This window comes from Hyaena hyaena, unplaced genomic scaffold (genome assembly GCF_003009895.1).
Source record: "Hyaena hyaena isolate Hyena2069 unplaced genomic scaffold, ASM300989v1 scaffold_119, whole genome shotgun sequence".
NCBI classification, from domain to species: domain Eukaryota; kingdom Metazoa; phylum Chordata; class Mammalia; order Carnivora; family Hyaenidae; genus Hyaena; species Hyaena hyaena.
This window is the reverse complement of record NW_024080750.1, coordinates 2,633,072-2,644,372: the sequence shown is the minus strand read 5'-3', so window position 1 is coordinate 2,644,372 and position 11,301 is coordinate 2,633,072. Positions and strand designations below refer to the sequence as shown.

Genomic DNA, 11,301 nt, shown 5'->3' with positions numbered 1-11,301 from the left:
GGGCTCAGCCTACTACCACTTCTCTAGCTTTTCCAATGATTTTCCAAGCACTAGTTCCCCGTGCTAAATTCTTTTCTTCTAAAATAGCTAAGATTTAGAAACATTCAGAATCCTCTAATTTCAACCAAAAAATTCTAAATATGTTAGGCCTGAGAAGTGTACGAAGATAAGAAGCCTCAGGGAAGCCTCTACTTCTTTGAGCCTCAGTTTCTTCTTCTGTAGAATGGAGACCAAAGATTATTATTATCATTATCATCCGTTAATGGTTATTAGATACTGTGACCCACTGTATTTCTCAAAGATGGTCACAACGGTATTTCCATCCCACGAGCCTTGCTCATGTGACCTCTCCACTTTCCATCACGTTGGAAAAGTGTAACCCCCTCACTCTCGAATCTGGGCTGCCCCCCGCCCCCCGACTCTTCTAACCTACAGAACACCGCAGAATCCACGCAGCATAAACTCCAAAGATCGGGAACAGGCACGAATCTCCCGCCCCGCGAACTCTGCCAGGCGCTCCGGGTCCGGCCCCGCCCCCTCGGCGTTCGGCTCCGGCCCCGCCCACCCCGCGTGCGGCCCTTTCCAGAGGGGCGGGGGCGGTGGGCGGGGCCTGGAGGGATCGCGCGCCTCTGGCCCCGCCGACTCCGCCTCCGCGCGCGGCTCGGGAGCCGGAGGGGCGGGGTGGCTGGGCGGGGCCTGGAGGGATCGCGCGGCTCCGGTCCCGCCCACGCCGCTCCGGGCTCCGGCTGCGGCGGGTCCCGCCCACCGGCGCCCGCTCCCACTCGGGTCCGCTGCGCCCGCGGCAGCGCTCCGCCGCGCGCCATGGCCGGGCTGCTGGCGCTGCTGGGCCCCGCGGGCCGGGTGGGCGCCCGGGTCCGGCCTCGCGCTCCCTGGCCCCTGGGCGTCGCTACTCCCTACGCGCCGCCGCCCCTGTTACTGCCGCGGCTCCGGCCCGGGCCCGGCGCCCCGCTGCTGCGTGCGGCCCGCGGGCACAGCCGGGGCCACCAGGTAAGCCTCCCCACCCCCACCCTGCTCCCGGGGCGCCCGGACCCCGGCCCACCTCCGCGGAGGGACAGCCTCGCTTGCCCAGCTGCGTGAGACCGAGCCCCTCCCGGGTTCCCACGGCCCCAGCCCCTACAAGCCGAGGTGGCGAGCCTCCCAGTTGACAGCCGGAGAAATTGAGGCTCAGGGCGGTCTGGTGACCTGCCCAAGGTCACTCGGCCCCTGGCAGAGCCCCGGGTTCCCGGAGCGTCGGCCGGTACGTGGTGGTTGCCCAGAGAACGGTAGCTCGGCCTGAACTTGGAACCAAGGACTTCCCTTGACTGTCACAGTCGTTGGCTCTGCGAGCGGCGCTGGAGCCGCCCCGGCACAGGGCGGGGGGCGAACGGCTCGGGGCGCTGCCGCCCTGAGCACCTCCCAGCACTTGCTGCTACTCCTTTTTATCTAATCAAAAGACCAGGCCTCCCCGCCAGACTTCAGGCGAGACTCGTGCAAGAAACACACTGTTGTTTCATCCGGTTTCGTTTCAGTTGCCTTCAATGTATGGTAAGTGACACTGTTTGCCTTCGGAGTGGTAATACGGACTTTCCTGTAAGAAAAAAAATCAGTTAGGTTTTTGTTTTGGGGTTTTTTTTTTAGTTCCTCTCCTTAAAACGGTAGTAAAGTAGTGCAGCCTGGAGACACAGGGCTAACAAGCTGGGACTCGAAGAACCCGGCCTCCTGGCCGAGGAGCGCCCCAGGTTTGCCTGCCTGCTTCTGTCGTCCCTTCCCCAGGGGCTGGGACTCCAGCCCCTCCGCTCACCTGCCATGTGAGTGACCTCACCCCAAGGAGGCTGCAGGCTCTGAGCCTGTTTGCTGACTTTTCAAAGGACTACAAGTAGGACCTTCCCCAGAAGAGCTGGGAAGCAGGCCTGAGCAGGGTGCCAGTGGGGCTTGCTGAATGAGGGTTCCCTGGGGATTCGACTCACACCCTTCCTGGGCCTCCTGCTCCCCCCTCTGGTAGGCAGTAGATCTTGTCTCTAAATCCTGAGCCCTCTACACACATCTGGCTGCCTCCCAGTGATAGATCTTCATGAATCAGCCCACCTGTCCCTTCCTCCAGGAAGCCTTCCCTGACCACCAGTGATACCTTGGGTGCCTCCACTGCCCCCTCGCCCCCGTCAGTCCCTGCACTTGTCATCTGGAATGGTCTGACTTGCTGGTGTGTCCCATCAGCCACATTAGCTTTGTCCCCAGCCCAGGCCTGGCGGGTTTGTGTGTGAGCATGCACAAACGTGTGTATGTGTGTGCATGATGTGTGTATTCAGTGGTGATACATATGGTCTCAGATTCCCCGTATCCCTGCCTCTACTCACTAGTTCTGTGGCCTTGATCAGATTCCCGCATCTATTTCTCAGTTCTTTTGCCCATAAAATGGGATGTTGACAACTCACATTTCATGAAGCTTGAGAAACAAGGTAACGTGCGTATCTGGCAGCGGATGTGTTCTAAATTAATGTTAGCTACCGTTGTTAGTGTCACAGTCAGTGTGTAAATCCAGGGCCCCTTCGGCTGCTGGTAGATGGGCAGGATCCAAGTGGGATCAGAACCTAACAAGATGTTAGGCCAAAACATACCCAGCACTCAGTGTCACTTCCCCAGTGGGGCCTGGGTGCAGGGGGAAGGCGCCCCTGGCAGCTGCCCCTGGAACTCACAGGCCCCTCGGTTTTGGCCACTGGGAGGAGGGAGTGCAGTGCGGTCTCCAAATGTGCCAGGAATTTAAGTACCCGAGAGACACACGCATGGCTGCCTTCAGTGGGGGGGTCTCCACTCTAACTGGGAGAATCCTGCCCTTTTCACTTAACCCGAGTCAGTGTCCTGTTCCCTAACAGAGCGGCCCAGCCCGCCTGCACTCACACTGCGGGAGGGAAATCTGGGGCAAATGACTGGCTCCCTTTGAGCCCCGGTGTCTTCACCTCAGTCGGTTCTGCTCACGTGCTGTCTCTTCAGGGAGCTGCTTCCTGATGACCTTCTGTAAGCTGGCAGCGCCCCCGCCCACAGTCCGACCCGCCTGCCTCCCCTCCCGGCTGTTTCTCCACAGCACTCGTCACATCTAGCAGCCCCGGTGCTTTGCTTTTCTCTTTATGCCCCTTCCCTCCCAGGAGACCCTAGGCCCCCTGAGGGTGGAGTTTTGTCTGCCTCGTTCATTGCTCAGTCCCCTACACTTACAGCCGTGCCTCGCGTAGAGCTGTTATCCATGAGTAGGCACATAGCCTAGTTATTAAGGCGAAAGCCTTGGAACCAGACTTGGCGGGTTCAGATCCCAGCTCTGACAGATCATTCCTGTGTGACCCTCTGAAAGGTAACTCAACCTCTCTGGGCTTCCCGGATCCTCTTCTGTTAAGTTAGGATGACGTAGTGCGTGTCTCAGAGGTTGTTGTGAGGATTATCTGAATTAATATTTTCAGAGTATTCAGAGCAAAGCTTGGTGTAAGCAAATACAACGTAGTGTTCAGTATTATTATTATTTCCTAGTGAACGATTGAAAACAGGTATCGCTCCAGACAGTGTGAGCCACTCGTGAACAAAACCTTTGGCTTGTTCCCCAAACCTTCCTGCCCTTTCTCATACAGCCTTTTGTATTTTAATAGCTATGAGGGTTGAGGGGAGGAGGCAGCCTCTCTCTCTCTCTCTCTCACACACACACACACACACACACGGATTAAAAGCACCTTGGCTAAGCACAGACACTAGGGGATGTACAATGTTACATACACGCGGGGCCGTGCCTGACATATCAGATCACAGGTACTTAACATGTTATTTCACAAAGAAATGAATGCCTGGAAATGTTTCCACTCCTTGCAAGTTACTCCCTCCCACATTCCTTTATTTTAGCTTCTTCAGGCTCCTCCGGGGTTAGGAAGAACAGGGATTGGCTCACAATGCTCAAAGAGACTTCCTTTCACCACGATAAAGGGAAGAAACCCGTCCAAGATTCTAACTCTAGAAAGTTAGCAATGAACCCGGCTGCTGGCTAACAAGGGATCGTCCGTGTGGCTGAATATTTTATCCCTCCCGTTGTTTTGCAGTAAATGCTGCTTATTCTGTAGCTGGAAGGCTGGCTGCCTCTGTATTTTTCTTTTTTGGCCAAAAGGCCTTTTGCCAGAACCGAGGTCGTAAAGAAAGGAGCCCTCAACAGAGACAGCGCCACTCAGCTCTGGTGAATGGACAGCCGGGGCATAATTAAGTTCTGTCGGGGCAAGTGTCAAGGGTGGGAAATGAAAGGGGCTTTCTCCCTCCTCGGCCTCAGGACTCTGGCTGGCACTTGGGCTGTAGATCGTAGATTACTGTCCTATCAGCGCCTGGCATCCGGCAGCCTCCATCTGCAGTGCTTCCTCAGCAGTGGAAGGGCGGGTGGGGCCTTGTTTATCAGCAAGAGTCTGAGCTCTGAGCAGCCGTTCTGGCCGCTGGCTGCTGGCCGCTGGCCGCTGGGCAGTGGGTGGTGGCCGCTGGCCGCTGGCCTACAGAGCCAGACAGAAGCTTGGAGGAAAGGCAGGATCGCATGTGCTGGCAGCCCTAAAGGGACTGACTGGTTTCCCTGCCCCCAGCCAAAGCCTTGAAGTCCTGGGAAAGCGGTCCAGAACTTTAGGCGTGTTCAGCCTTTATAGGGCATGAAAGCAAGTCTGACCACAGAAGCCATGTGGCCTCATGGTGGCCAGTGCAGTGACCAGGCCAGGCACCGCCAGCCAGCTCGCCGCTTCCCCAGAACCTCAGTCTTTCCCCAGAGTCACAGAGGCGCCCACTCCTGGGTTTACCATGAGGGGTTTTACAAACGACACCTGCCAAGTGCTAAGCCTGGGGCCTGCCCTGAGGACACAGATGGTTTTCCCCAGGCCTTTCCTAAATACTATGGGGCTACCTAGCAGCATGCACTGCCTGAGGGGCGCCCGGCCGCCTCGGTGGTGGAGTGTGCCACTCTGGATCTCGGGGTTGTCAGTTCGAGCCCCATGTTGGGTGCACAGATTACTTAAAAATAAAAAATAAAAAGAATTAAAAAAAAAAAAAAGGAATGCACTCTCTTGAGACCCATGATCCAGTCCTGGATCTCAACCGCCTGTCCCCTTTTGTGAAGTCTTTGTTTTCTTAAGTTTGCAAGTGGCCTCCACGTTCAATTCCCAGGAATGGGAGCAGCATTTAATGATATTGAGGTTAACTCCAGGAGCGAAGCTTACGGGGAGGAGCCCACCATGCACGGCAGGAGCACCTGAGGACAGGGGAAGGCCCTCCATGAGAACATGCTGAGGGCAGGGAAGAGCCGAGAGGGGGAGGCAGGGCTGGGAAGCAGGGGCTTTCCTGGCAAACCCGGGCAACCGATAACTAACCCCTGCGCCCAGGCCTCGCCCCAGAGCACAGAATCAGCCGCTGCGCACCTGGACAGAGGTACAGATGGACTGGGAGCACCTGGGCCACCTGGAAGCTTGCTGAGTCAGAGCTCAAGCCTACAGGGCAGGGGCGGGGCTGGGAGGGCCCCTGCAGCCCAGAGGAACCTTGCTGGGTGTGGAGGTACTGCGCTAGGTCCCTTTGCTGTTTTATTTTCCCTCTGGGGAGTCCTGCCCCTACGACGTGGGGACTCCGGGCTGTCACGCATCTCCCTCGATGCTGCGCACTCTAAAAATATAAGGAAAAAAGCCTTCCTGCTGCAAGGCGACCCAGATACTTCCTCCCAAGAAGAGCTGGGAGACAGGTCATCAGGATTCAAGAAATCATTTCATAAAAAAGTACTCTCCATATTGAGAAGGAGCTTTTTAAAAAAAATTTTGTTAATGTTTATTTACTTTGAGAAAGAGACAGCATGAGCAGGGGAGGGGCAGAGAGAGAGGAAGACAGAATTCCAAGCAGGCTCCAGGCTCCGAGCTGTCAGCACAGAGCCCTATGCGGGGCTCGAACCCACAAACCCGAGATCATGACCCCAACAAAAGTAGGGCACTTAACCAACTGAGCCACCCAGGAGCCCCAGAGCTTGCCTTTTTTTTTTTTTTTTTTTAAATCCGGTGTTTTTGGGTTTTCTGTTTCCCCCTGTAGGTGCTCAATAAATGTTAATAGATGCGCGTTTCTGTGCAAACCCCAGGCAGTGCATTTATGGCCCAGGAATCAGCCCTCCCTCTGTCTGTCCAGAGCTCAGGGGTGAACCTCGATTCTGTTGGTGAATCTGCCATAGCTTCTGGCCCACTGTATTTCGCACACGTGCCCTGGTTTGTGGATCTAGGACGCGTGTCATATGTTCAGGCTGTGGACCCAGAGGCCCTGGGTTGGAGTATTGGTGGCTTGGGGCCAGTTCTTTGGCCTCTGGAACCCTGTGTTGCTCCTCTGTGATTTAGGAAGAAAGTTAGGATCTACCTGGAAGTGGGTTGTGAGGAGAGTGCACAGCAGGTGGAGAGAGGCATGCGAGCCTTGCCCGGCTCAGAGAAGGTGCTTCACAAAGCACGCGTGTGAACCCCAGGTTTTAGTTACTGTTGCTGCTCGAACAGCTTACCGGAAATCAGGGGCTTAAAACGACACAGACTTATTACAGGAGCGGAGGCCAGAAGTCTAACATGGGTCTGCAGCGGGCTAAAGTCGAGGCGCTGGCGGGTCCCTTCGGGGGGCTCTGAGGGAGAATCCGTTTCCTGACTTCTCCAGTTTCCACGGGCCGCACGCACTCACGGGCCCGTGGCCCCTTCGCCCGGCTTCCAAACCGGCAGGACAAGCCCCTTCACTTGTGCCGCTGCTTCTGTCCCCACATCTCGCCGGACCCTCCTGCCTCCCTCTCTGCAGGGAGAAGGGCCCTTGGGATCACACCGGTCCCCCTCGGGAAGATCAGTGACGATCTGCCCATCTCGGGACCCTTAGCCTTAGTCACAGTGCAGAATCGTTTTGCAACGTAAGGTAACGTATTCACAGGTTCTGGAGATTAGGACGCGGACATCTTTGGGGCCCATCGTTCCGGCCATCGCACCCGACACCCGGCCGTTGGGTGCACTCCGTGTTGACGTGGGCATTCGCCTCAGCTGACTGAGGAGGAAGAGGGCGACGGGTCTCCCACGGGGTGGGAAGGCGCGCGGAACTCAGGGCGACACGTAAGCTGCCCGTTCCTGCCCCAGCACCTCTCCCGTCTCTGGTCTCCGCGCAGGAGCCCAGCCGAATCCCTGCGACGACCGGCAGGGACGGCGGCAGCACAGAGGAGAAAAAGCAAAGCAAGTCCCAGCAGCTGAGAAAGATTTTTCAGGAGTATGGTGCCGTCGGCGTGTCGCTGCACATCGGAGTCTCCTTAATCTCCTTGGGCGTCTTCTACACGGTCGTCTCAAGGTAAGGTCTCTGGCGGTGACAGATCTTTCTTTACGATCAAAGAGGCTTCTTTGTGAAGGAGAACATTTTTCGTACGAATTTTTTGTGCATTTAGCTACTTTCATCACATTTTTTAAATACTTAAAAAAAAATCATGTTTATTTGTGAGAGAGAGAGAGAGAGAGAGAGAGAGAGCGAGCGAGAGCGAGCATGAGCAGGGGAGGGGCAGAGAGGGAGGGAGACACAGAATGGGAAGCAGGCTCCAGGCTCTGAGCTGTCAGCACAGAGACCGACATGGGGCTCAAACCCATGAACTGTGAGATCATGACCTGAAGTCAGACACTTAACCGACGGAGCCACCCAGGCACCCCACATTTTTTAAATACCTTAAATTTTAGAGCCAAATCTACGGTCTAATCCTTGGCAGTAATAATCTTTTTTTTTTTTTTTTTTCCTTCCCTCCCTTGCCTCTTCCCCCAGCGGTGTGGACATGTCTGCAGTCCTGCTTAAGCTCGGATTCAAGGAGTCGCTGGTACAGTCGAAGATGGCGGCGGGCACAAGCACCTTCGTGGTGGCCTACGCCATCCACAAGCTGTTTGCACCCGTGAGAATCAGCATCACCCTGGTCTCCGTGCCCTTCATCGTCAGATATTTTCGCAGAGTGGGACTTTTTAAACCTCCAGCTGCAAAGCCTTGATGAACTCTTCAATTGTGGGCCTAAAAACCTAGTTCTCTAAATAGAATTTGGGGCTAGTCTTAGGATATAGCTTTTTGGGGGTAGGGGGGGCCGGAAACGAATTGCTATGTTCTCATGAGTAAGTTTTACCTTTCCCAGCAAAATTCAGGGTTTTTTAAAAAAAATAATTATAATTATTTTGCTTCACAAATGTAAATGCTAATCATCCCGGGGCTTGGATACCTCATCTAAAATGTCAGCAAAACATCACAAATCGAGCTCCAACAAATTTGTCGTCTCCAACAAATTCCTTCTGGAAGATTGTTGGTGAGGTTCTCGTCTGCAGAAGCCCCAGGGGCCCGTCTCTGCTCTACTTCGTAAAGGGCAGCGATTCATTAAGCTGGTTTTAAAAAGTCCCCTTTCTCCAATATCTGCTCTCAGGCTGCCTGTGGTTTAATATGCAATATTCTGCAAAATGGCTGCCAGGGCCACGATTAGTGAAGCAGGATTTAAGCCTTCCCAGTATGTAATGAGGATCTAAATTAGCATCAACACATTGACATTCATTATACTTGTTTCACGGGGGAGAAAACAACACAAGTATTTATGTTTTGTTGATCCTAAACCCCCTTCCCATCTGGACAGGACGGGTGCCTACGTCAGGTGGGTTTTCTCAGATTTCATGAAAGTAGGTCGGGGTTGTCTGTCCCTGTTTAGGTAAAATATGGAGACTTTGTCCAATGGTAATGGCATCACTTGGCTTCGGCCGGGCCTCGTCCACAGGTGCATTTGGACACTGCGCATACAGAAAGCTAAGACAATCTTTGCTCAACCCTCTAGATCTCCAACTTCAGACATTCCAGAACTATGGTCACAATGTTTGCATTGTGGCTACTTCCATTTTTAATTGAGTCGAAATTATGTTATATATGAAAAGGTTTTGTATCACTCTCTAAAAGAGAAACTGAGTAGCACTTGCTGTAAATGGGAGACAACTGCAAAATAATACAAAATAACCGAAACAGGGATGGAGGGACGGGGCGGGGGGGGGGGGGGGGGGGGTAATTACTTTCTGTTGATCCAGTTTTACCCGGTNTGTTATATATGAAAAGGTTTTGTATCACTCTCTAAAAGAGAAACTGAGTAGCACTTGCTGTAAATGGGAGACAACTGCAAAATAATACAAAATAACGGGGGGGGGGGGGGGGGGGGGGGGGGGGGGGGGGGGGGGTGTTTGTAATTACTTTCTGTTGATCCAGTTTTACCCGGTAAAGGGTATCTGATCTGAGGTCTTCCCCTTTGCTGTTAGGGACATTCATGAAGAACAGAAACTCAAGCTCACAGATCCAAATTGAGATTGCTGTCCCTGAAGCAGAGCGGAGCAGAGCAGGCAAACCAGAGGGAGGTCCCTTCTGTGGGATTCATGCCAGGCTGTACCCACACAAAGCATGTCCACACCAGGAACCCAATTCAGCCAGTCCTACCCTGCCGCCATGGCCGAGGGGGGTCCAGTTTTTGTTTGCTTAACTGCATATGTGACAATCAGCTAAAGGAACCAGAAATTGACCATCCTGCTTTTACCACCTGGCTGCTGACAGTTCCCTGGTTAAGCCTTAGCAACCTGTGTCTATAATTTATTTCAGTTAACTTTTCCAAGCTCTGCGGGACAAATCCTCCACTTGCAAGATCTTTAAAGTGGCCTTTTCTCCCCTTTTAAAGCAATTAGCCCATTGCCAAAAGGTTTTACCGATTTAAAGTTGGATCTGCCCTTCTGGGCTCTAATTCCAGGGACCTCTACACGGCTCAGCGAGAGGGCCTGGCGGAATCGGGCAGCTCCTCCTGTGGCCTGGTCTGTCTACACAGTTAGCTCCATGCTCCTAACCACCATCTCTACCAGTCTCCCTACCATTCCGATCCCCAGTCACGCCTATGCAAGAAAAGCTGAGCGTCCCTCAGGTTTAAGGGCTGAAGTCCGAAACTTTGGTTCCACGTTTGGAGGAATGGAAGTGGACAGACAGGGCAAGCAATAAAACCAGCCGTCAAACCAAACAGCCACGGCCTTCTCAGTCGGCCCCACCTCCATTCCACTCCTGCGGCCGGTGGGCCCAGCAGAACAGACACTGGAGACGCTGAAATCAAAGGGTCCAGGACTACGTGAATTCACCAGCAAGATGTACAGATCGCTCGTACTTAACGTTGTTTCTGTGGAACTAGGGGAATAAAACATGATCTATTTTTAAAATGTAAGCCATTGTTCAGCCCTAATTTTGTATCCGACGAAAGGAGCCGCTTGAATTCCGTGAAAACAAATAAACGTCTTTGTAGCCAATGAAGAGCTTTGCCTTTCTCTCCGGGAAGGGGGGAAGGCGGCCGGACCTGCCGCAGGTTATCAGTGAGGCAGCGCTGCGTGGGACTCGTTTGTTAACGCTGTGCTGCCACCGGGAGCTGTTTTCTTTGCTCATGTGGGATTTTGTTTGGGGAAATGACAGTTTAGCCGGTGTCACTGGTGAAATTAGTCACATCATGTTAACGATCACTTGGGTGGACGGTGTGTGAAATACTTACTCGGGGAATGGAGAAGTTGGTTTAGCTCAAGACTGAGGAGCAAAGCCTCCTTTGTCCCTAGGGGGCTGACTGGATGCACACTGCAGCTCTACCCAGTTGTTTTTTCAATCTTTTTTTTAACACTTATTTTTGAGAGAGACAGAATGAGCGAGGGAGGGGCAGAGAGAGAGGGAGACAGAATTGGAAGCAGGCTCCAGAATCTGAGCTGTCAGCACAGGGCCCGACATGGGGCTTGAACCCACAAACCATGAAATATGACCGGAGCCGAAGTCGGGTGGTTAACTGACAGAGCCCCCCAGGCGGCCCTACTCAGCTGTTTCGAAACTTCCGTGACTGCGTCAACAGAGACCGGTTTCTCTGTGCTGGCTTCTTTAGAATTAGACATTTCTCGCATCTACTTCCTTGCGTGGGAAGTTGGCCACGAAACCACGGTTCTCAGGAACTTGAACGCTTCCACTGTCAAGTTTACCATCTTTGGTTGAGATGATGCTGGCAGCTGGAAACAAATCTGGACCTTGATGCATGAGGAGCACATAGTCCAGGGAGTCACAGGGATGCACCTGCATGGCACTGGCTCACTTCGAGGCCAACAGTAAACAGGCAGTGGAAAGAATTACCCACGTAGCCTCACTGTATTTGTGCACTTACACTGAATGTTTACATACATGCCAGCACTCCAAAGTAATAAAAAAATATTAAAAACAACCTACCAAGGGGTGCCCGGGGGGGCTCAGTCGGTTAAGCGTCCGAGTTCA

General features: G+C 53.5%; 1 protein-coding gene across 1 annotated transcript; it reads left to right on the top strand.

The window, feature by feature from the left end:
* Nucleotides 1-757: 757 nt before the first annotated feature.
* FAM210B (family with sequence similarity 210 member B) lies at nt 758-8,524 on the top strand. The gene is made up of 3 exons (XM_039236900.1): nt 758-1,008; nt 7,151-7,326; nt 7,786-8,524. Exons 1-3 carry the CDS (start codon nt 823-825, stop codon nt 8,000-8,002), a joined length of 579 nt encoding a protein of 192 aa, XP_039092831.1. The 5' UTR covers nt 758-822; the 3' UTR covers nt 8,003-8,524.
* The last annotated feature ends 2,777 nt before the right edge of the window (nt 8,525-11,301 follow it).